At 41.7% G+C, this 24,202-nt stretch overlaps 1 protein-coding gene and 1 long non-coding RNA gene across 2 annotated transcripts in view; one reads left to right on the forward strand and one right to left on the reverse strand.

Moving 5' to 3' along the window:
- Nucleotides 1–24,202, forward strand: part of Hydin (HYDIN axonemal central pair apparatus protein) — a 411,964-nt gene that overhangs the window by 113,208 nt on the left and 274,554 nt on the right. The window contains exon 10 of the mRNA XM_023565963.2: nt 18,027–18,126. Coding sequence (XP_023421731.2) covers nt 18,027–18,126 — 100 coding nt within the window. The remainder of the gene's footprint in view (nt 1–18,026; nt 18,127–24,202) is intronic.
- On the reverse strand, nt 6,259–9,487 carry LOC134475787 (uncharacterized). Its single transcript, XR_010047031.1, has 2 exons — nt 8,870–9,487; nt 6,259–7,306 (listed from the first exon to the last, which is right to left on the reverse strand). It is a non-coding gene; the product is annotated as an uncharacterized LOC134475787 (long non-coding RNA).

Consider the following 24,202-nt stretch of genomic DNA (forward strand, 5'->3'; position numbering starts at 1 on the left):
CTAGTTTTAGTTTTCAGCATATGGAGAGCCAGTTTTTCCAGCACCATTTATTAAAGAGACTATTGTTCTTCTAGTGAACATAATTGGCCCCTTTATCAAAGATAAGGTGGTTGAGTGTGTTTGTAGTTGTGATTTTATCTTCTAATCTATTCCATTAATCTTCAGATCTGTTCTTATTCCAGTACCATGTTGATTTTATTACAGTAGCTTTGTAGTATAACTTCAAGTCAGGGATTGGGATGCCTCCTGCCTTGCCTTTGCTGCTTAGAATTGCCCTTGCTATTCTAGGTCTCTTCTGGTTCCAGATGAATTTTAGAAGTGATTTCTGTAGATCTATGAGGTATGTTAATCGTATTTTCATTGGAATTGCATTGAATCTGTATAAAAGTTTTTGGAGAATGGCTATTTTCACAATATTTATTCTTCCTATCCACGAACAACGGATGTCTTTCCATTTTCTGAGATCCTCTTTGATTTCTTTTTCAGGGTATTATAATTCTCCCTAGATAGATCTTTTACTTCTTTCATGAGATTAATTCCTAAGTATTTCACTTTTTGGATGTTAGTGTGAAGGGTGTGGCTTCTCATTTCTCTCTCACTGATTCTGTTGTTAGTGTATAGGAATGCTATTGATTTTTGGGTATTGACTTTCTATCCAGCTACATTGCTGAAATTATTTATTATATCTAGAAGTCTTTCAGTGGAGTTTTGGGGGTCTTCTATGGAGAGTATCATGTCATCTGCAAATAATTATAATTTAACTTCCTCTTTTCCTATCTTACCACCTTTTATTTCTCTTTCTTGTCTAATTGATCTGGCTAGTATTTCCAGTAATATGTTGACAGGAGTGGAGATGAGGAACATCCTTGTCTTGTGCCTGATTTTAGGGTAAAGGCTTTCAGTTTTTGACCATTTAATGATGCTTGCTGTTGGTTTGTTGTAGATGGCCTTTATCATGTTAAGGTAAAGACCATCTTTTCCAATTTTCTGTAAGGTTCTTATCATGAATGAATCTTGTACCTTATTAAAAGCTTTTTTTGCATCTATAGAAATGATCATATGATTCTTATTTTTGGTTCTATTGATATGGTGGATTGCATTTATTGATTTACATATGTTGAATCATCCCTGCATGCCTGGGAACAATCCCACTTGGTCGTGGTGTATAATCTTCTTGATAATTTGCTGCATCCTGTTTACCAATATTTTATTGAGAATTTTTGCATCTATGTTCATTTTAGTTGGGTATTTCTCAGGCTTTGGTACTAGAGTAATATTTGCTTCCAGGAATGACTTAGGAAGGATTACTTCCCTTTCAATTTCATTGAAGGGTTTGAGGAGTGTCAGCATTAAGTCTTTGTATTTCTTTTTGGTCTTCATTTTTATCCGTACCAGGGATCGAACTCACGACTGCACACTTGCAAGGCAGGTGCTTATGCTGCTGAGCTAAACCCATCCCCTAAGTCTTTGTATTTCTTGTAGAATTCCACAGTGAATCCATCTAGGCCTGGGCTTTTCTTTGTAGGTAAGGACTTAATTACATTCTCAATTTCATTAATAGAAATTGGGTTATTCAGCAGTTTTATATCTTCTTGACCCAGCTTTGGTACTTCATATGTTTCTAGGAATCTATCCATTTCTTCTGTGTTATCGAACTCATGAAATAGGTGTTGATAATTTTCTGTATTTCTATAGATTCTGTAGTGATTTCACCTTTTTCATTCCTTATTGCATGAATTTGAGCTTTTTCTTTCCTTTTTAAAATAAGTTTGGCTCATTAACTCCAATCAGTCTTATAGTGCTCTTTGCATCTTGCAGCTATTGGATTGATTTTTCATGGTTCCTTGCTATTTTTCAGAAATCTTTCTCACCAGCCATGGTGGCATATACCTGTAATCCAGCAGTCAGGAGGCTGAGGCAGGGGATTGTTACAATTTTGAGACCAGCCTGCACTACATAATGAGCTCAAGGCCAGCCTGAACTATATAGTGAGACCTTATCTCAAAAAAAAAATCTTTTCATGATTGCCAACAACTAAAATCCTAGTTTCTAGGTCTGATACTGTGTTTTCACCTTGGTTCAGTCAGCTGCATATACTTGCAATGGAATTCATAATCTTCTAGGTATCTGTTTGAATCTGTTTTGTGAATTCCATTTTTTTCCCTCTATTGGGCAACATGGTTTCCATCATTTTTCTAAATTACTCTATTTTTTATCTGAGTCTATTCTAGATCCACTGAGTGGGTCCTTCATTTTTTTCTTTTCTTTTAAATAGAAAGAAGAAACAACAGTAAAATAGTTTCAAAATAGACTAGTAGGAGAGTAAAAATAATCAACACATTGCATGTTGTCATATTCACAGTTTTTCAGAGTACAAGATACAGGCATGAAACATTGTCTAGAAAATTATTAGCACAAAAATTTCTCCTCAGTGAACCAAGAGAAACCATTGTATGACTATCTTAACTATCTTGCATTTATATTTTTTTCCTTTTCCTTTTCTCCTATCACAGTTTTTATTTTCTTTTGAATAGTTTATTCCCTATTCATAATATTTATTGTACATTTTGGATCTTTCAGATTCTCACACTGGTGAGACAGTACAATGTTTACACATGTAAGTCTGGCTTATTTCACTTACAAATATAGTCTCAGGTTGCACCCATTTACCTATAAAAGTATCACGCTTATCTTTTTAATGAGTGAATAGTATTCCATTATATTTTTAAAAGCCCACATCTTTTTTATCTATTCCTCTGTTGGTGGGCAATTAGGTTGAGGGTCCTTCATCTCTTTTTTTACCTGAGAGGTTTTTTCCAGTCTGATTTTCTCTATAGCTTCACTAATGTTACTTTTTTAACTTCTGCTGCTATCATTTCAGAAACTTCAGGTGAATGGCCTTTGATTTCCTCTATTTCATTGTCCCATGGATTTCTCCTGTGGGGGCTGTGATCTGAGCTTGCATTTTGCTTCAGCATCATGCCATTTTCTATTTTTTTAACTGTTTTTTTTTTTGTGTGTGTGTGTCAATGCTTGTAAATCACTTATGGTAGATAGCTTTATCACTGATATTGAGGCTTCCCTGGGAAAGTTTTATTCTTCAAAGATGCCTTCTATGTGTAGCCGGATCTTTGTGTCTGTCCCCAGATCCTACCTTCCCAGTTTTGAAGGAGGGATGAATAGTTTCTTGTTGGCTCAGCGCCCAGTCCTTTGGTACTGAACTGTAGTGATGGTTAGGACCCCAGATAATCACACTGTTGCCATACAAGGAATAATAGCAGATTATCACAGGTATGACATCCTGGCTAAAGTAATACAGTTAGCATAACAATAGCATCAAGCACAACCTAGAAACTGACAACTATGGTAACTATTAATTTGGTACTTTTAACCATAAAAGCAAGATCTATAGTTACATAACAAAGTCCAACATAACCCAGGAACTTGTTTGCAATGCGCTTTCCCTTAGTTGAGTGATTTCACCCATGATGGGAGACTTTAAGAAGGATATGCAACCAAGCAGAGAGATAAATGAAGGGAAATAAAGCAGAAGGAAGGCTGGTAGGCGAAGGATGATCACCCAAGCTTTGGGAAAACAGAGAAGAGGAGAGAAAGTCCAAAGGAGAAAGAAAAAGAATATTGAAGTGAACCAGAAAGACCAGAGATAGTGTTCACTCACTTGAAAATATCAAAAAAATCAAGAAAGACCATTGAGGGAAGACAGAGCAGAGGTAAGCAAAACAAACCATAAAATTAAAAACCTAAACACACTCACGCGCGCGCACACACACACACACACACACACGACAGAAAAAGGAAATTAAACAGAGAAAAAAATAAATTTTTCTGGAGTCCACAGTCTGTGATAGTACTAAGTCAGTTCCCAGATCTGTGCGAGGTAACCCTGCCAAGCCTGCAGTAGGATTAGTGCCGGGTACAGGGCTGGTCATGGCTTCTAGATATGGGGGCTGCAGCTGGCCTCAGACAGTAACTTGCTGTTTGTCCCCGGCAGGCTGCCCACTCCTTACCCTGTTGGTCTCTGTGGTGCCCTCAGACAGAGATAGTCCAAGCTGGTCCCAGGCCCATATACAATCAGTTTCTCCAAGTCCTTGCACAGCCTCCTCTATTCCACTCCCACTGGCACAACTCTGTCCTCTCACACCACTTGTTACAGGGTAAGGTGGGGTGGGGTGCCGTGGGTTGACACACTGTTCCTGCCGCCCTGCAGCAGTGCCAGCCTCCCACTCATTGATGCCCTGGCCCAAAGCTGCTTGAATTCCATGTGCCACCATCCCTCACTCAAGTGACGGGTCCTGGGGAAGGAGGGGGTCCTACTGTTCTGCTCACTGCCTTCACCATCACCACGCTGATCCTTAACCTTGTTGTCCCTAGAAGTTCCAGTTAGCTGCCCTGGCGCACAACAAAAAAGCAAAACAAAACAAAATGAACAAAGCAGGCGGCCCCTCAGGGAAGGAACAGTTCCCTGGTCACTGATCCCTGTGTGTGCAGGTGAAATTTGCAGTGTCTTCTGTTTGGAGCAAGGCGAGAGAGGCAAGGGGTCTCCTATCCCAAATCTATCCTGTGTGGTGCGAATTAGCTGCATTGTTTCAGTCCATCAGTTTTGGGGAATTTTGTTTGTTTGTTGGATTGTTTTGTTTTGTGTTGTTTTGTTAACTTCCCAAATGGCAGAGTCACTCTGCCCGCTGGCAAGAGTCCCACTGGCAGCTCTGTGGGGTGGATCACCATTTTATAAAGACATATGTCTATGTTTTATTTGATTTACTTATTTCAGATTGATTCTGGCATCAAGATGTATGTCTTCCTTTTCTTCCAATTATCTGTGTTTTTAGTTATTTCCTCCGAGTAGCTCCGATGTGGCTCCTCCTCTACTCAGCCAGGTTGAATCTCCCACTAACTTATTCTTTTTTTCCAAGTTGTTCTTAAGAATTTTTCCAAATTGAAAATGAAAATATGAAACCTCTAAGGATCCTCCTTTAGTTGTTCTGATCAAAACAGCAGATCTCTATGCAAACAGAGAGATATTCATTGCTGTTAAATCTGCTTTCTTCTCCCACTTAAAGATCCTGATCATTTCAAATAAATACAGTTCTTATTTGTGAGTAATAAAATCTTACCTTGTAAATTACTCTTGATGGGGCAATCCTGCCATTTCTCTGCCTTCCCATATAGTGCATTTTCTATTGTTCAGATTTGGTTTTCTGATACAGATAAGTAAGGGCTACGAAGTCTCAAATGAGAGATTGGGAAAGGATTTATAGGCAAGAAGAGGCTCAGCTGAATATTGGACAAAGAGTAAGAATTAATTAAGTGGGAAGGGAACAGAATGTGTCCAGTTGGGAAAAGTATAAACACCGAGAAAATAAGAACTCTTAGGTTCACAGCAGGCTAAATGACATGAGCAGAACAAGTTGTTGTTATTGTTGTTGTTGGGAAAGAAACCAGAGGAATTCTGGGCTACCAGACTTAACTTGCAGTCTGTCATCTCCACCATGCTTTTCTGGAGACACTGGATCTGAGAGGTGGTAATGTGTAGCCTTTGAAAAATGGAAGTTGTGTGGACAAACACATTTTGGAAAAACTGTTTCCAGAGAAGATGACTCTCAGGTACCAGAGTAGAAGCAGCTTTCCGAGTGCCCAAGGATCCCTGTCCCAGAGCACCCTCTGGAATTGGGTTTCTGTGAATTCCAGTTTGTTTAATGGTATGAGGTATGAGAGACTCACTGTAGGCTTCAGAGCAAGGACTTGGGGTAATGAGGGGAGGGAGCTGCCCCTTTACTTGTGAGTGTGTTAAACTGGAGGAGGATTGAGCAGGTACAGGTGAGGAGGATAAGTCAAGCTGCGTCAGGAAAGGTGGGAAGAACAAACATCTCTGAAGCCAGGAGGAGGGTGATACTGAGCAGCAGTGGTCTGAGATGGTCAGAGAGGAAGGGATATGACAGGTGAAAGCAATGTTAAAAGAAAAAAAAAAGACACTAAGTGTTTTTTGATTGACTGGCTATTGAGGGTAAGATATGAGGGATCACACATTTTCTCTGCTCTAAACTGGAGGGACCAGAAGAATTATGATACACTTGATAGAAATCAGGAATCCTGAGCTTATTCCCTAGCTTTACCAGGTACAAATGTGACCTTCCCCTAGCCCCTCAAACTCCCTTGCCTTCAGCTGTCTTGTCAGAGTACTGGGAGGATGTCGATGTCCGCTCCCGGCCGGCAGGAAGGACACACGACAAAGTCTGGTAGTGGACAACCTTTTCTTTTATTTTTCTTCTCCGTACAGCCTGCCCTGGGTTCTCCCAGCTGAAGCCTCCTCTGGTCCGCTCCCCGCGGCTCCTTTTGTGCTTCAGTCTGCCCCAAAGCCTCTACCGGTCCGCTCTCCGCGGCTCCTTTTGGGCTTTTACTTCTGGGCTTCTACCTGGCTTCTTCTTCCGCCCAGGGGTGGCACCGGTATATATACGGGTACAGTGTCCAATCATGTTAAAGTAAGCAAGGCAAGCTGATTGGCTAACATCATCAGTTGCCAGGCAGACTATATTGTTGAGCGGGTTGTTTACGCGGTAAGCAGGAAACTAACATATTCGATGGGAGGGGTAATCTACCTCAGGCTTTGCTCTTTACCACAGGCCACACGTCCGCCGCGCAAGGCGAGCTATCACAGACGCGGCTCCCAACATCTCCCCCTATTTTATTTTTTATGAATGTGCGCATCGTAGCCCTTCCTGGACTGGGTGCAGAGGCTTATGCCCTATGTGTAGGTCCACCGTAGGTCCTTGGCTTAGACCCTGGTTGGCCATGCCATGGTCTGCCAAGGCCCTGAGGCCCTTGTCCTTTTTCTAGGGCCAGGCACAAACTGGACGGAACCTGGATGCACACAAGCTTGCACTCATTTCCTCTCCGTAAAGAAATCCCCTCGGAGAGAAATTTAGACCTAGGCAGCATCTAACAGTCCAGCGGCTTACGTGCAGGATGGGGTAGGGCCTGGCTTAGGTCGAGTCGTGCTGGGGAGGCACGCTCTTACCCGTCATTGACTCACCTACCCTGCTGTGTATTGTCACCTTATGGAGGAGAATGAGGGATGCCCGCCATATCTATACTCGGTCGTGGGCCAATTGAGCAAGCCATGCATATGCCTGAGGATCTTCTTGTCCATTTCGGGCTACCGCTATTTCTATTCATCTTATTGGTTGGTCTGTGATGGATCTCCAGTAGGGCAGGTCTGATCTTCAGTCGAGGGCTTTGTTGCCCGTGTCAGTCTCTCCGGTATCCACAGTGGTTCTCGTCCCGGTTCCTGTGGGAAAACACAAACCACGCCTCGGTTCCAGCTGACCACTGGATCCGGGCCCATCCATTGTCCTGTCATAGATAACCGCGCCTTTGGAGGCAGGCCTTGGCTTACTCCCCCTTTTTGTTTTTTATTTTTTATTTTTTATTTTTATCTTTTTCGGTTTTTTTTTTTTTTTTTTTTTTTTTTTTATTGGTACCAGGGATCAAACTGGCGATTGCCTGCTTACAAGGCAGGCGCTTATGCCGCTAAGCTAAATCCCCAGCCCCCGTTTCCTCGACCGGCGTTTTTCTCAGCCTGCTCGGCAGAGTAGCCGCCCATGAAAATCATAGGACGGCGGTCGCGACAGAGTGGAACGGGGCGTCACTTCCTGTGCCGGCTGAGAGAAGGGAGGGTTCCCTGTAGCGGCCTCTCGGTGGGGAGCCGCTTCTGGAGAAGAGCTCCAGGGCGGAGCGGATGGCTCTCTATCTCCTCCCCGCCAGAGAGCGCCGGGGAACTGGGTCTGGTCATCAGCGTGCCGACCTTCTCCCATAAGCATTTCCTTGTTCCACCCCCGGTTTCCCCGATTGGCGTTTCTCTCAGCCTGCTCTGCAGAGAACTCTGCGTACCAGGCTCGCCAATCCAGGTAACTGCCCGAGGGCAGACACGCCTTTGCCAGCTGAATCCAGTCCGCGGGGGTGAGGGGCCCAGAAGACAGGTTCTCCAGCATGGCAATGGTGTAAGGCGCAGTCGGCCCAAAGGTTGTAACTGCATTTTTAAGTTCTCTAATCTGCTTTATCTCAAAAGGCTCCCATACATTGCGTCCCTGGCCCATAGCTACTTGTACAGGAAATATCCCGTAGGGGCCACTATCTATCCCAGGTGGATGTACCTCATGAGACAAGCGTCCCCCCTGCCAAAGCCGCCTGTAAAAATACCGACCCGCCGGCGGCGGAGCATAAGACAGCGGCCGTGATTGGGCGGAAAATGGGGGCCCGTGCATCACTTCCTGTTCTGGCGAAAGGGGAGAGAGCTCCCAGGCGGCCGCCTCGTGGCGAGGAATCGCCTCCGGAAACGGCCCCCAAGGTGGGGCGGAAGGCTTCGCCTCCCTCTCGCGCCGGGAAGCGCTCAGGAGCTCTCTACTCCTCCGCAGACCAGGTTGAGCAGAGCGCAATTCGCGGGGCAACGCTGGAAAAGAACCCTGCGACTCCTTATTGAGCGATTTAGGCTCCTGACAGCTGGTCTCTTTGGCCTCCTTGCCATTCAACTTTCCCTCGTCCTCGGAGTCAGACGACTCCGAGGCTAGAGCCCCGTCCTTCTCCTTAGCATCCTTGTTCCCCTTGACGGACCCCTCTCGGGAGCTCCCTGACTGGGCCTGCTCAGATACCCTGCGTACTTTTGTAAGCTCTTGAGAGCTTTCTCCACAACCACCCTCGCTCTTAGTGTTGCTACCTAACATGTTTCCCATCTTTTAATATGTTACTCACCGCGTGAGGCCCAAGGAATCCGCCACTTACGCGTGAGCCTGAGGGGAGTCTAAAAGCCCTGTAGGTGCGCGCCACCCAGAGCCCAGGCTTATCCCCAACTCACCTGTCTCGCAGCTCTGTACTGGAGCGTTGTCCACTTCCACGTCTCGGGGGTGATCAGTCCCCGGGCGGGCCTCCAAATGTCGATGTCCGCTCCCGGCCGGCAGGAAGGACACACGACAAAGTCTGGTAGTGGACAACCTTTTCTTTTTATTTTTCTTCTCCGTACAGCCTGCCCTGGGTTCTCCCAGCTGAAGCCTCCTCTGGTCCGCTCCCCGCGGCTCCTTTTGTGCTTCAGTCTGCCCCAAAGCCTCTACCGGTCCGCTCTCCGCGGCTCCTTTTGGGCTTTTACTTCTGGGCTTCTACCTGGCTTCTTCTTCCGCCCAGGGGTGGCACCGGTATATATACGGGTACAGTGTCCAATCATGTTAAAGTAAGCAAGGCAAGCTGATTGGCTAACATCATCAGTTGCCAGGCAGACTATATTGTTGAGCGGGTTGTTTACGCGGTAAGCAGGAAACTAACATATTCGATGGGAGGGGTAATCTACCTCAGGCTTTGCTCTTTACCACAGGCCGCACGTCCGCCGCGCAAGGCGAGCTATCACAGACGCGGCTCCCAACAGGAGGATTCATTCGTCTTTTTTGACTGGTAAATTATGGTTCTTCAATTTGGAGTCAGACTCTGAGTTTTATCCCCATCTATGATCAGTACGTACCCCAGTGTTAAGTGAATGGATGAATGAACAGATGAACGAACAAATGTCAATCAATGCTGATGAGTTTGTCACTGAACATTCTAAATCTGAGATGACTACAAATGTGCACAAGTCTTTGGAATGCAGCACTAAAGTTTAAAGGAGGGGGATTCAGGATCAGAAGCAAGATTTGGAGTGTCCTGTGGAGATCTATGCTGAAGCCCTGAAAAGCAGATAGAAATTCTGAGTAAAGTGAAAAAGTGCAGAGGATACAAGGTGACCTCTAGGTACCCTCTTTGGAGGCCCTGGGCAGCAGAAAGGAGGCCAGGCCTTCACAGAGAGAAGCCCAGGACAGCACAGGGTCTGCAGCTCTCTCTGCCCATGTGCCTGCTCTGCCCCACTTTCTACTGAAGGTCTTCAGAATCTTGCTCACATATCAGATCATGCATGCCAAATAGCCACTACTTTATTGCAGACACTTGCGCTATGCATCAGTGATCAGCTTTTCTTAGGATCTGATTCTTTTTCATCAGTTTCTTTCTGTGAGTTAAGTTCACAGGAGAAGCAAAGAAGATGGGCGGCAGGCAGTGTCACCAACTGATTTGATAACCAATCTCTAATCGATAAACCATTCAAAATGTTGACCCAGAGGCTCAGAGAACATATTGCTCTCTAAGGGATTCTTTACCCTTTTTGTCTGCTGAGGAAGGACAGTGTCTTTAAGTGAGGTAGAAATAGAAACAAAAACACTTCAGTGTCTGAAAAGAAATAGTCTTGTATCTGTATAGTTTCATTCTTCAAATTCTCATCTAGAACAAAAACTTAGTTTATCCCTGATTGTATCCTTTGCATACTGAGCTATTTTATGGAAACATTGTTCTTAGTTTAGAGGCTTTTTTCAATTTAAAACAAAGAGATTCAAAATCAAGAGATCAATCCAAGGATCAATCCTAAATTGCCTAGAGATGCTAATGGATTTGCATTTCAATCCCATTTTATTGATATTATTATGTGAGAAATATTTTGATTCAATGCTACAGGAATGACAGACCCAAAATTCCAGAAATGCAAGTTTTCTGTTTTACCACTCATACATGCGGGTTATTTCCACCAGCTTAACAAACTCTGGCTCATCACTTCCATGCTCATATGGCCATTCATAGGGCCATCAGGTCTGTGGCTCAGACACTGAAGTGCTACAACTGGCCATCTCAGTACTGACAGGCCTGCTTGTTTCTCTCGCTTGTGATTTGAACAGAGGGAGGTTGGCAGCTGTGTACAGACAGACATAGAAGTTCATATTTTGAGACACCCCAGAAGTATTCACTGATAAAGAAAAGAAGGAAGCAAGAACTCACAGCAGGGCTGGATGCAAGAAAAATTTTTTTTAGTTTTATGTAGTAATTTATTGATATTTTAAAAGTAACCAGAATTGTTCAACCTTAGAACATGGGGTGTTACTGTTGTTTACATCATTTCTCATATGCCAGTATTTTTCACAGTATCTTAGAATATTATTGTCATTGGCCTAAATTTTTCCATTCATTCTTTACCTATGGGAAGCACCGAGTTTTATAGACTACTGATCATTTTTCAAGCCACCTGCTTCTGTACATTTTTTTCCTCTTTGGAAAGGAACTGCACAATTGACTCTATTATGCATGTTTTGTGCCTTCCAGAGAACCAAGTGGAATTGGCTACTTTCAGAAATATAATATTCTATTGTACTAGCTGGACCCTGGCTGTACAGAATTTTGACAGTCTCATTCTGTTATTTCCTCTGCTCAGGTCTCTTGGGTACCCTGAAAGAGAGAGATTCAAAGACAAAAACACAGTTCTGAAAATTGAGAGGCAAAAGAATATCACAGGGCAAAAAGAGCAAATTAAGCTTTTGCTTTCCATGTGCACCTAGGAGTCCTCTGAGAAATTGTAACACAAAGGTGCTGGCCTTGCTTCTGAACTCTGGTGCTGCTGGCTCGGGTCACGCTTTAAAAATACAGCAGTTTTCCAAATAGTGAACACTTGATATTTTCTGGAAAAGAAAGGCCTGGAAATTTAAAGATATTCTCCCAAACCAGTCCTACCTGATTGGCTAATCAGTGAACAGGGAAAATGTTTTAGCTTCCTGTATCAAATGTCGCCTCCAGCACAGACTTGATCCAGTAACCCTAGGAAAGCTGAAGCCTCACTTAACTGTGGACTAAGTAGGGAGAGAAACTTGATCATTTCTTTATTACCTTGTAAGTAATAGCAAACCATGCTTTGTTGTTATCTAAGCCTGCAGGAAACATGCTGTTCTAGGCATTTCTGACATTGAAAGCACATCTCAAATTCAGTTTACTTGATTTTTTCCCCCCACCGGTCGGCATAGCATGTGAGCTCAGCAGAAGCAGGTTGGGTGGAGGCTCAGGTGGCTACCATAGAAGAAAGAGCAGCTTTTTAGTGCAGAGCCCTTGCCTGCATCCTCCCATTAGCCGTGAGTCACGCTGCAGACCTGCGGGAGCTGACTCCTTGGAAATGGACACCAGGTGGGAGAAAGGAGGACAAGGATCTGCTGAGACCAAACTGTCCTTGACGAGCCATGGCTTCTCTGTCACTGCAGTTTTTTCGCTAGGATTGTCCTTGCAGGTCTTTGTACACAGTCACATTTTTTGCAGTTGTGCTGGAATAGTTACCGTTGGAGAGCCAGTGGAGGTGGAGAGAGACCAAGGGAAGGATTAGAAACTGAAGTTCCTCCGGGCTCATTAAACAAGTAATACCTTTCCTTGCTGGAAAAAATACAGTTCTCTTTCCTACAGAGAAAAGTGTAGACATCACAAGTGCCTGGTCTGCTCTCGAACTTTCACAGAGTTTGGGTGGGAGCCAAAATCAAGAGAGAATATGCCTTTTGTGAAACTTCCCCCGGCAGATGGCCAAATCCTGAAGCCATTTCTTAGAAACGTTTATAGTCATTATTTTGAGAATCATACCTATAACTGATCACATTTTCTTGTCCCAGCAGAAACAATGGAATAGAAAAATCTCTTTTGTATATCATGTAACAATATGATCTTTCCTCTCATTTTTTATGCTTTCATTTAATTTTCTATTTTGCTATGAGACAACTGGTATTGCCCCCACGTAATGCTACATAGAGCCTGGACCCCTGTGGGCAGTGGACCTGATTATAACCCTAGTGGCTCTTCTTTCCATTGTTACTCACTGATAAAAACATGACTCTGAGCATGCTTTTATTTTCTAAGAAAAACTCTGTATGTTGATATTCCTCCAGTACCTTATGGGAAATGAGATAACCAAAACTTTGGTTTAGATAGTTAGGAACATTTGCATTGGGGTGAAACATGGTGGGATTAATCACATAATAAAGTTCCTCTAAACATCATTTCCCTACCCTGTTCTGACTGCTTGAGTCTTGATCTTCACCCACGGACAGCTTGAGAAAGAGCCACTAATGTTTTCATGGGGGCTGTGATATACCCGCGTCAACTGTGTTGTCCAAAAGAAGCTCCTGTGTGAGTCATCTTCCAGAGCTACCAGAACATACGAGTACAGGGTATCACGCTATGTCCACCAGTCAGGAATTTCAGGTCATGCCTGTTTCATGTAAGCCTGAATATTAATCAGTTGTAATGATTCTAAATGTCTTCTGGCCTTTTTAATGAGGTGTGAAAGCCAAACCCTGATCTATTGCTGTAAGTATAGTGAGGGTAAGGAAATTAGCGTGAAAATTATGATAGAGTTTTAGTTCTGCTACTAACTATTGGTTTGGTTTTGGTAAGAGATTTATCTTTTTGCCTTGATTTTTCTCATATTTAAAATGGAGATGATACCGCTTCACAGAGGCTGTAAAGATCAACCTTGATAATGTAAATAAGCACTTAATGTGAGCTTGAGCTCTCCATAAATGCTTGCAAAATTATGATCTGAATTTAACACACGCTAGTCTCTTGTTAGAATGTGGTTGGAAGGTTTAACATTTGGGTGTGAAACACATTTGGATCACTCTGGTAAACATAAGTTGAAAATTAAAGTGAAACTATTTTATTTGATAAATGTGGGAGGTGAGTCATAAACTTTGAGTCATATTGCTTTCCAAATAAATCAAGTAAATTAAACAAATATGGAACTGTGTCTTGTACTTTGGGTCTGGCAAAATTTTTAAGAAAGAATTCTTCAAGGAAGACAAGAAAGGGAGAGAGGCTACGGGAGGACAGCCAGGAGGGAGGAAAGGAGATGACAGAATTAGGCATCGAGAGGGTGGAGGAAGGCAGTTTTTAAAAAGAATGTCACCTTTTAATTTAAGAATTATTGAGGAATTTTTTAAAGCTCCTTTGACCATTTCTAAAAAGCTAATCACTTCTAAAGGATAGTTTTGCTCATGATTATATTTTTCATTTATCATCGGGGGCTGCATGTTTATAGATGGCTTTCAGAAAGCCTCTACTGTGGCTGCCCAATTCTTGCTCAGAAAGAAACATTAGTTCCCAGTCAAGAGATACTAATATTTGGACAAAAACATAATGTATGAAAATTTAAGCCTGAAAATTCCAAGTTGATTGCTTCTAGCAGGTCCCTTGATTGTTTACATGACAACCTACATGAAATACAATTCCTTTACTCATTATGGGTCTGAAAGAGAAACAAAGCATTAAGACCAAGAAGGGCAATAGTTACAGGATAACGGAAGGCCATGCTGATGGTTCTTTTTGGCATCAAGGTAATAGTGACAAAGTCCTATGTCCTCAGGCTCTCGCGTGGAGCGGGAAGATGAGCAGTCCTGGGAAGGGAGTCCAATCAACAGGAAAGCAGAGCCTAGTGGGTTCTGAATGATGCGGGCTTCGTGGGGCAAGTAGGTTAAATTTTGAATGTTCTGACTTTCAGAAACTTTAGAACTGAGAAATAAAAAAAAATAATAAAACTTTTTGGAGACATAAATGACATGGAAATTCATTTCGGCAGGGCTAGAGAACTACCATGAAATGTTTCAAAGACATATGAGTAAAAGTGGGGTCATTTTAAGCTTCTTGCCTTTTTCTAAGGTTCCTTCTCTTATTTGTTAGAAAACGCTGTTTTGGGTTTGTTTGTTTGTTTTGAGTTTTTGGTATAAAGAAGTTCTTTAGTCTTTGTTTGAATGCCAACAGAAAAGCAGAAATATCCAACGTGTTCCTAACTCCTTCAAACGACCTAACACTGGCAGCATCCCCCTGGGAGGAGAAACAGGATGACCATGTTTCTGTTTGTACAGATGCTTACAGCCCTCCCAACATGCATTACCTGCTCCAAGCCAGCCAGCCGAGGGCTTTAAGACAACATTTGTCCTTGAGTTACCTCCTGCGCTCAGAAAAGGCAGCAAGTTGCTAGACAATGTCACAGGCACAATGAAACAGCTGCAGCTGTGGATAAGAAAGTACAGACCTTAGTGTCGCACTCATTCGGCCTGAAGCCCATGGACTCTGATTTCCTGGCAGTGGCCTTTCCACTTCAAGCAAAAAGACTCTTTGACTCTCAGGCAGCCCCTAAAACCCATTATCCTTCCAGATCTCATCTGAACCCCAAAGCTCGTCTAGAATCTGATTGCCTCTGTGGACTCGGTCTTGTTTCCTGCCCTACCACTTCTTCTGAGCAGACTGCTTTATTGATGGTGTGTCCAAGAATGCTTCTGGACTATAACTGAGCTGTGTTCCTTTCTTGTCTGTGCGAGGTCATGGATTCTCTGGCTTGGCCAATGCACTGAAAGAAGTCCAGCCCACACCAAACCTTAAAACTCTTGATTTGCTTGCACATACTGAGCTTATCTGATTTCCATTGTGTCTTTTTGGGAGATGCTTCCTGCTACTCTGATGGGACCTTAATAGCATGGACTTTCTCAGGATCCAAGACAGCCCTGGCCCTTGGGTCAGTTGCTCCAGATGGGAGCAGGTTGCCTGCATGCACTCTGTATATTGAAAGAGGGCAGTTCAAACCCACCGGCTTTTCTTTGTCTTGATGATTAGGAAGAAGCCCAGCTCTTCAGTGGTTTGGAGGTGGAATACCCATTCACATGCCTTGGCTGGCTGAAGATGTGATTGGAGAGTCGCCTCACCTCCTGGCCCCTCTGCCTCTTTTAGCCATAAGTGTTCCAAACACTTTATCCCATTAAAACCCAGCAGTCAACGGGAGCCAGGTAGTAGCTGTTTATCACAAGGGACCAGAAATTTGCTTCAAAGTTTGAAAAGGGGTGACATGAAGTCTTGAGTACATGAAAGTGTTTAGGAATCCTCTGTCCTTACATGATCTCAAAAGTCTCTTTTGGCTCTGAACCTGTATGAAGATTCCAGATGATGACAGCTCAAAAAAGAAGCCTGGCATTTTCTAACAAATGAGAGAAGAGCCCTAGAAACAGGCAAGAAGCCTGCTTACATGATGAATAAGTATTTAATAATGACACGGTGTGTAAACTAAGTAGATGCAGCCAACTCAGCAAATATTTAATGAGCACTCACCGAGAACACCTCAGATGTAGGTACTGGAGATGCAGCAGCATCTGCACGCATGGCGCCTTCACTCTGAGACCAGGCTGGGGATGTGACAACCCACAGGATCTGCGTGACCTTGCTGCTACTTCCTAAAGCCTCTGTGTCCTCCCTCAGTCTGAAGTCAGGAAGGATGCTGTCTGAGAAATGCACTGATCGAACTGAACCCAAATTACCTCCAATTTTCTGTTTCCTCCTCTTGACTGATTGGATAGAGTGTGCATCTGAGTTTCCTTGAAGCTCAGCCTAATTATTTATCAACTGCTCTTGTTTTTCTTTTGAGCTAGTTGGACCAATTGTAGGTTTTTGTATGTATCTATTATGTACAGTCTTTTGGCCATTTTTACAAAACCATATAATACTAGGTCCTTCTACGTGACATGAAGCAACAAGGATCATAGTAAACAGTTATGTCGGGAGCTTTTACCTTGTACCAAACATAGTTGGGCCAAAGCATTTGGCTAAATGACCTCATCAGACCTTAGGAAACCTTTAAGGTAGGTAGTATTAGCATCATCTCCTTTTGCAGCTCTGAGAAGTTAGTGAAGAGGCCACAGGTTATATGGTTAGTACAGAAGTTATCGATCTGTACCAACTAGGAAAATTCAGATATGTGGCTTGTCATGTTATAGTATGAAAATTTGCCTTCCTTTTTATGACTTTTGAGTGGTTTAAATTGAAGTGAGAAATACTAGTCAGAATCAGATTTTCCATCTGGCCATTTTTCGGTCTTGAGCCATTGCTGTTTTCTATGAATAAGAATGTTTCTTTCCTTTTGCTGTCGCCTCAAAAATTAGGAAGGTGGCACTTCCACCGAGGAAGTATGAGATACTTCTTTCTCTGTGGTCCCTGAGGACTTCATCAGCACAGCATGCGTCAGATAGATTATAAAATGTTTGCATTCGTATTTGTCATCATGCAAAGGTGCGAGCACCCTGCAGTCCCAGCCCACCTGCTTCTCTCTCCCTGAATCCCTGGGGCTGGACACATGCACAGCAAATGTTTGCCGAATACATTCAGAAAATGCCTTATTCATCCTAGTTTCCTTTAGTAGCTTATTATATATTCATAAACTCACTGAAATTATCTTTGAAGCTTACACAAAACTTGTACTACTTTATAAGTTAGCCAGCAGTATAAGCATACTATCTGCTTGACAAAATTGTGCTATTTTGTATTTGTTGTAAATACCTTTCCTGGACTTGAACCCTTGTATGCTGTTGATAGGAATGTAAGTTGGCATATTTATTATGGAAAATAATATAAAAGTTCCTCAAAAAATTAAAAATAGAACTACCATGTAACTCAGAATAAGTCTTCTGAGTATATAAGGAAATGAAATCAGCACTTTAAAGAGATATATTCATGTTCATTGTAGTGTTACTCAAGAAGCCAAGCTATGGAAGCAGGCTAAATGTCCATGAACAGATGAATGCATAAATAAATATGTATGTACATATAATGAAATATTATCTGGCATTAAAAAAAGAAATTTTGATATTTACAGCAACGTGGATGAACCTGACAGACTTTACATGAAGCAAAATGCAGACAAATAACATAATGCATAATCTCACTTACCTATGGAATTTTAAAAATAGAATTGGTCAAAACAGGAGTAGAATGGTGGCTAGCTGAAGTCAGGGAATGGGGAGAATGGGGAGATATTAGTCAAAGACTACAAGCTGGAGTTACAGGGTGAATAAGTTCTACACACCTAATGTATACCATGGTGACTGTAACTAGTAATGTATCATACAGGGGGAATTTGACAAGAGTAAAATTGAGGACTCACCATATGCACAGAAGGGTAACTGTAGGAGGAGATAGAAATGTTAATTTGACCATAGTAATCATTTTGTTATCCATATGTATATCAAAACATTATGTATGTACTCCTTCAATATAAACAGTTTTTAGGGAAAAACTTCATGGAATTATAACAACATCATTTCAAAGCAGTGCCTTCCTTGCACCATATGATTTTTTTCATGATTCTTCATGTTTTTCAGGAAGGTGAAGTCTGGCCCAACTCATCAACTGAAATCACTGTGTACTTTAATCCTGTAGAGGCCAAGATCTACCAGCAGACCATTTACTGTGATATTTCAGGTACAGATTTCCACTGTGTGATAAACTCAGGCTTTCAGGGGCAAGAGCATAAAGCGGGGCACACGTGTGTGCATGTGTGTGTTCAAGCCATGGCACTGTACAATCTCAAGAAAAAGCTATAGAATTCAAGCCATGAATGTTTCACTTCTTTCTAGACAGATCAGACTTTAAAATACCTTAAGAGTTGTGCTGGTGGAAGAGGAGAATGAGGAAACTATAAATCTGGGTTTCCCCTTCATGCTTAAAGCAGTTAAGGTGATTACTTGTGTGGTGCTTTTTGTGTGCCTCATAGTACCTAGCTACTAACTTTTTCTTTTCAAGATTTTATCAAAATTATGCATGTTAAGTGGGCTGAGAAAGCAATCTGATAGAGATTAGGTCCCAAGGAAGATATACAGATAGTGTTGCAAACTGATGGAATCAGAGAATTTGACACATTCAGAAGAATTAAGCAGAAAAGTAAATATACAGACAATGGTGGAGTCTACGGCCATACCACCCTGAACGTGCCCGATCTCGTCTGATCTCGAAAGCTAAGCAGGGTCGGGCCTGGTTAGTACTTGGATGGGAGACAATGGTGGAAGATGGTATTTTCCACCCATGATGGAGAAAGAAACAAATATGGGAAGGAGGGTGGCACAGATAAAACCTTTACCACTGGGATAGAATTAGAGTTATCAGTATAAATTCACAGTTGTTGATATGTTTACATAGATACAGAAAAATATATATGTAAATGTATTCATATGTGCATACACAAATACATTTCTTTGCTGTGTTCACTGGAGGAGCTGGAAGAGTGAGGACTCTAACGGGGAGCAGCAAACCAGCCAGCCAAAGCTTAGGATCAGATTACCACTCCCCAGCAAAAGGAACTCGGTGTTTCTAGGGCTGAGGCAGGGAAAGAACTGTGAGCCTTCCTCTTAGAACAGAAATTAAGGAAATACTCAAAGAGACATGGAGACATGTTAAAAGGACACAAAAGACAGCAGAAAGACTCCCACTGCCCAAATGCAGAACAAGTTGAGAATTGAAAGACATTATGCTACCAATCGATTATAGTTCATTCAATAAATGGGCACTTATGAATCCACTCAATTAACAGGTGTCATTTGACAATCATCAGATAAAAAGCATCAGTGGATCCTAAAGTAATGAATGAAAGTGGGGTGTGGGAAAGGATTTTGTGTTGTCTTAAAATATCTTCCCTCAAAGTACTTTCCAGTTATAAAGTGGAGAAGTCACACTTTGAAGTGAAGCAGCTGGGTACCTGTTATCATAGCAGCAATGACCAGAGCAACCCCTCGGACCACCCCGTTAGGATACAGTGAGAATCCTGTCAATCATGTTAAGGCCAAACTACCTAACTGGGACTAAGCAAAGGAAACTCAGGCAAACAAAATCGAAGAACAAAATGAAAGAACTGGCCTGTGATCTTCACAAAAAACATTAGTGTCAGGAAAGTCAAGAATTAATGGAAGAACTGTTCCAGACTAAAGGAGGCTCAAGAGAGCACTCACCGAGTACGGCATGTGATCCTGCCCTGGGTCATTGCCTACAAAAGACATTTTGGGCAAGGCAGAGGAGGAGGTCCTTTATCTTTCCTGGAAATTCTTGTGTGCTTTAAAAATGTTCCAGAATTAAAAAAAAAAATCACTGCAAACAGATAAATAAAATACGTAGGTAGTAAAATTATAAAGCGAGTCTATTTCTCCATTACTTCTTTCAAGATGAAACCCTTTCAGCTATTTCTTGTTTTAATAGTTTCCCTTGATATCTCTGTGCTTATTGTTGCTATTCATTGATTTATTAACTTCTCAAGTTGCTTTTAATCTCCCGTATGAAAGATGAGAATTTAGAGTACCTAACATCTTCTCTTCCTCTTTCTGAGCTAATTGAGTTACTACTTACACACAGTAAAGTTTGCCCTTTCTTGGAGTACAGATCTGGTAGGTTTAACAAACTTGATTAATCATGTAACCGCCACCAAAATCAAGGTATATAAAAAAATCTTCACCACCCCTTAAATTTCCCTGGGGCCTCTATACAAGCAAGCCTACCCCCTGCATTGGCCCATAGCAATTGAATTATTTTTATTATATTGTTTATGAGTTTTATTTACAGACAAATAATAGCCCAAAACCTGAAATTTTTGTTCCCACAACATTGTGTCTCTTGACTATTAAGGAAACTGGCACCCCTAACCTGCCCACCAACATTACATTACCTCTTTCCTTCTGATTTCAGTCAGTTGTCCCATTTTTACAATATCTTTATTATAAAACCATAGTTAATTGATAAGCATAGTTAAGTCTATTTACTCTACAAAGCCTTTATTCACTAACGGGCCCCGTGTGCAGGGATTACATTTTATCCTCTATTGATTGGTCCAGTGTTTTGACCTTTAGTCATTTAAAGTATATCTCTAAGGTCAAGTGAGTTATTTCTTTACAATTCACTTTATGATTATGGCTTATGTTATTTTACTCCATAAATTTCTCTCTTTGGTGCAGTTTTTGGTTTTCTTCCTTTGTGGTTTCTACTTCTTTATTTTCCACTCCTAATTTAGAGTTTATTCTTTTCTTCTCTTTGAAGACATTTTTCTTAGAGACAGCCAGCTTCTTATTGCAATTCAGATACATCACCTCCTGAATCCTTTTATTCAGGAATTTTAAAACTCACAAAACATGTATGTCTATTGCTTTACATCTCTCTCTCTCTCTCTCTGTCTTCTCAAGAAACTTCTTTGGTAGGGGTGTGTGGAAGTAGAAACTTCGATCTGTGAGTGCCTGAAGTTGTCTTCCTCTGCCCTCATATTTGCAATGGTAGTTGAGCTAACTTACGATCCTAGCTGAAAAACCATTTCTCCTTAAAATATTGAAGACATCATGCCAAATTTGTTATAAAACTTCCAAAGTATGAAGATCCTCTAAGTCTCATTATTTTATAGGTGCCCTGTCATTTCTCTCTAGAACATTTTGGGATTTTGTTGTTGTTCTTTGGTGCTTGGAGTCTGAAACATGGTGGAGCTTTGGTCGAAGTGGGCTTTTCTTCTTCATTCCCCTCGGTGTCCCATGGGCCATTTGAGCGATGACTCATGCGTCACTGCGGCTCTGGGAAACTCTATTTCTTAAATATCTTTACTTCATTTATTTTTTATTTTATTACTTTGAAAAACTATTCAATATAAAGTCTGAAAGATCTATCATCAGAAAACAAGATCCTGGTCACCAAATGCCACTAACAAATGATAGTAAATATAATTCAAAGTTATTAAACAAGGATGCCCAGAAAAATACTGCTGTTTATGGGTCAGGAACCCCCAGAGGGCAGAGTACTCTGCAGGGACAGCTCTCCTCAGCTACCAGCAGACCCGCAGCGAGCCCTTGGGTGGAATCCTCGTAGGAGTACAGGGCACTTCCCTGCATTCAAATCCACTGGGGCCATACTGCTATTTGCTTACTCATCCTGGCAATTTTTCCTTTTATGCAGACAGAAACATCTTCTAGTTACTCTTCGACCTAATTTTCTTTCCCTTTGCAGTTGAGGCCTGTCTTTTCAAGAAAATATTTTGCCACAGTGGTTTCAGGATATCATGCGTTTTGGCATTGTCTTGCAAAGGTACAAGTATTACTCAAACACTTAGAATATTTTTGGTTTCTCTTTTTCTCTAATTTGCAGTCAGATAAAGTAGGGTCAAATGCTATGCTTTAGTATTTGCCTGTTGCCGTATAAGAAACTGGACTCAATTTCTATTCTGACAAACTTCTAAGACATCTTTTATCTCTGCCATCATATTTTGGTTTTTGTTCCCTTCTATAGCTAATTATTCTTTTATAGAAGTGATTTCTTCTCATTGATGTGAGGATAATAATTTGCACTTTCCTTTATTTAAAAGAATATCTTCTGTGAATTGCCTGCAGTGTCAGTTATGTTAGTTCTCTATGTTTTCATAAAGTTCCTTCCAATTGTTTTCCAACCCATAGGTGTCCATTCATATTCAGAATGAGAGCAGGTGTTTAATTTTGAAAGTAGCCTGTGCCACATGACTCTTTGGTACTCACAGATTCCCAACTAAAGTCTGGCTGCCGTAGTTACTTTAAAACCTAGAGACTGAGAATCACTGAAGTCCTTCCCATTGCAAAACTTCCATCCTTCTGCCCTACCCTGCATGTTTTCAGTCACATCTGTGCAATCACCTTCCTCTGTGCAGAAAGAGTTGGACAGGTTAAGCATGTGCAGAAGACCCAGACTACCTCCCCAGGTGTGTGTCCATTCTGATGGTGTTTCCCTCACCTTCCCTGGATGTAACCATCACCTTGAATTTTATGAGCCTTTTCCTTGCTTTCATATATACTTTTACCACATATGTATGTATCCTGAAGTAAAATAGTATCATTTTGGTTGTTTCTGCATTTCTTAATTTGGAAATCATAATGTGTGTCTTCTGCTGCGAGCACCAAGAAAATGAAGCTATTCGATCAAAATTAAAAGGAGATAATAACTAAAAAATGAATAAATGGGCGAGTGAATCCTAGTTCGATCTGATCTCTTCTTTGAGCATGAATGTGTGGTTCTCAAAACAGCTCCAGGATGAACCTAGAATGGACTGGGAGTTTCTGGATTCACGTGAATTTATATCCACACTTCAGGCCAGCATCTTCTACACTGGGCTTCTTAATGGCCTTGAAAGAAATGTTGGTCCATCTGTGTTTGGACAGAGGCTGGAAATGCACCAGCAGAACCTCGTGTCACAGGTGGTGGGACCTCCCTCCCTCTCTGGCTCCCCAGGGACATTGTTCGTGCTTGGCCATACTCCAAGGGGTTGGCTGCTCTCCAGGAGGTTCCCAAACCTTACACAACTGGTTATATTCAGCTGTTGTTTTGTTTGCAGTTCTGAATTCTGCCACAGAATTCACATCCTGGGTAAACCGAATGGTATAATTTTCCATCTGCATGACATTTTTCTTTATTTTGTTAGTGGTTTATTAAAAGATAGGATTGCCAAGGAAAGGGCTTTGTTTACATAGTAATTCCATATTATCTTTTCTGTAAATTCCATGTAATTCTATGTGTCTTTTCAAGAGCTGGTGATGATTCCTTACTATTATCTTCAATGATCTGGCAGAGCATCTTGGTCTTACGTCACCAAGAAATACTTCTGAGCCAGATAGAAAGTTTCCTTCTTTTATTTTGTTTTGTTTCATATATACACCATATATATAGATGTGTGTGTATATGTAACCTGTAACCTTAATTCTGTATGTTCCTTAATATGCAAATCCATGTAGGTATATTCCTACCTCACAGCTTTTTACATTTAGATGACAGAATACGTCATTGTAACATCACTTCTTAGGTATTACCTGGAGCCTCATTTCATTATGAAATACAACACAAATTCATACAAGTATATAACATATGTTGTGGTGGGCTGGGTGTGGTGGCCCATGCCTATAATCCCAGCATTTGGGAGACTGAGGCAGGAGGATTGCTGCAAGTTCAAGGCCAGCCTGGACTACCTAGCAAGGCCTTACAAAACAACAAAAAGAATATCTATAGTCTCTTAAAGATGCCCATGTCCTGATCTCCAGAGACCTCAGAACCTATGACTATGTTACTGTGGACATACGTTACTGTGACTGTGCTGTATTACACAGTGGAGTGGAATTAAGGCAGCATTCAGATAGAATTAGGGTTACAAGTTATTCATGAGCTAATCTTAAGGTAGGAGATTATTCTGGATCATGTGGGTCACTCCACAGAACCACAAGGGTCCTTAAATATTGGTCTCAATGTCTGAGTGATGTGAATTGGGAAAATCTGTCAGCCATTCCTGACTTTGAGGGTGGGAAGAGTGAAGAATTGGGTCAGACAGCAGCCATAGGAAAAGATTTTGTTAAAGGTTTTTTTCTCTTATAGCTTCCAGAAATGAAAATTAAAATATGCTAGTAGTATTGATTTTGGCCCACTGAGACTCACTTTGGACTTTGACGTCCAGAATGTTAAGTTAATAAATTTGTACCCTAGGCTACTAAGTTTATTGTTGCTTGTTGTAGCAGCAATAGGAAACTAA

Source organism: Cavia porcellus, unplaced genomic scaffold (assembly GCF_034190915.1).
Source record: "Cavia porcellus strain 051 isolate PalLab524CR breed Dunkin Hartley unplaced genomic scaffold, mCavPor4.1 scaffold_4, whole genome shotgun sequence".
Lineage (NCBI taxonomy): Eukaryota > Metazoa > Chordata > Mammalia > Rodentia > Caviidae > Cavia > Cavia porcellus.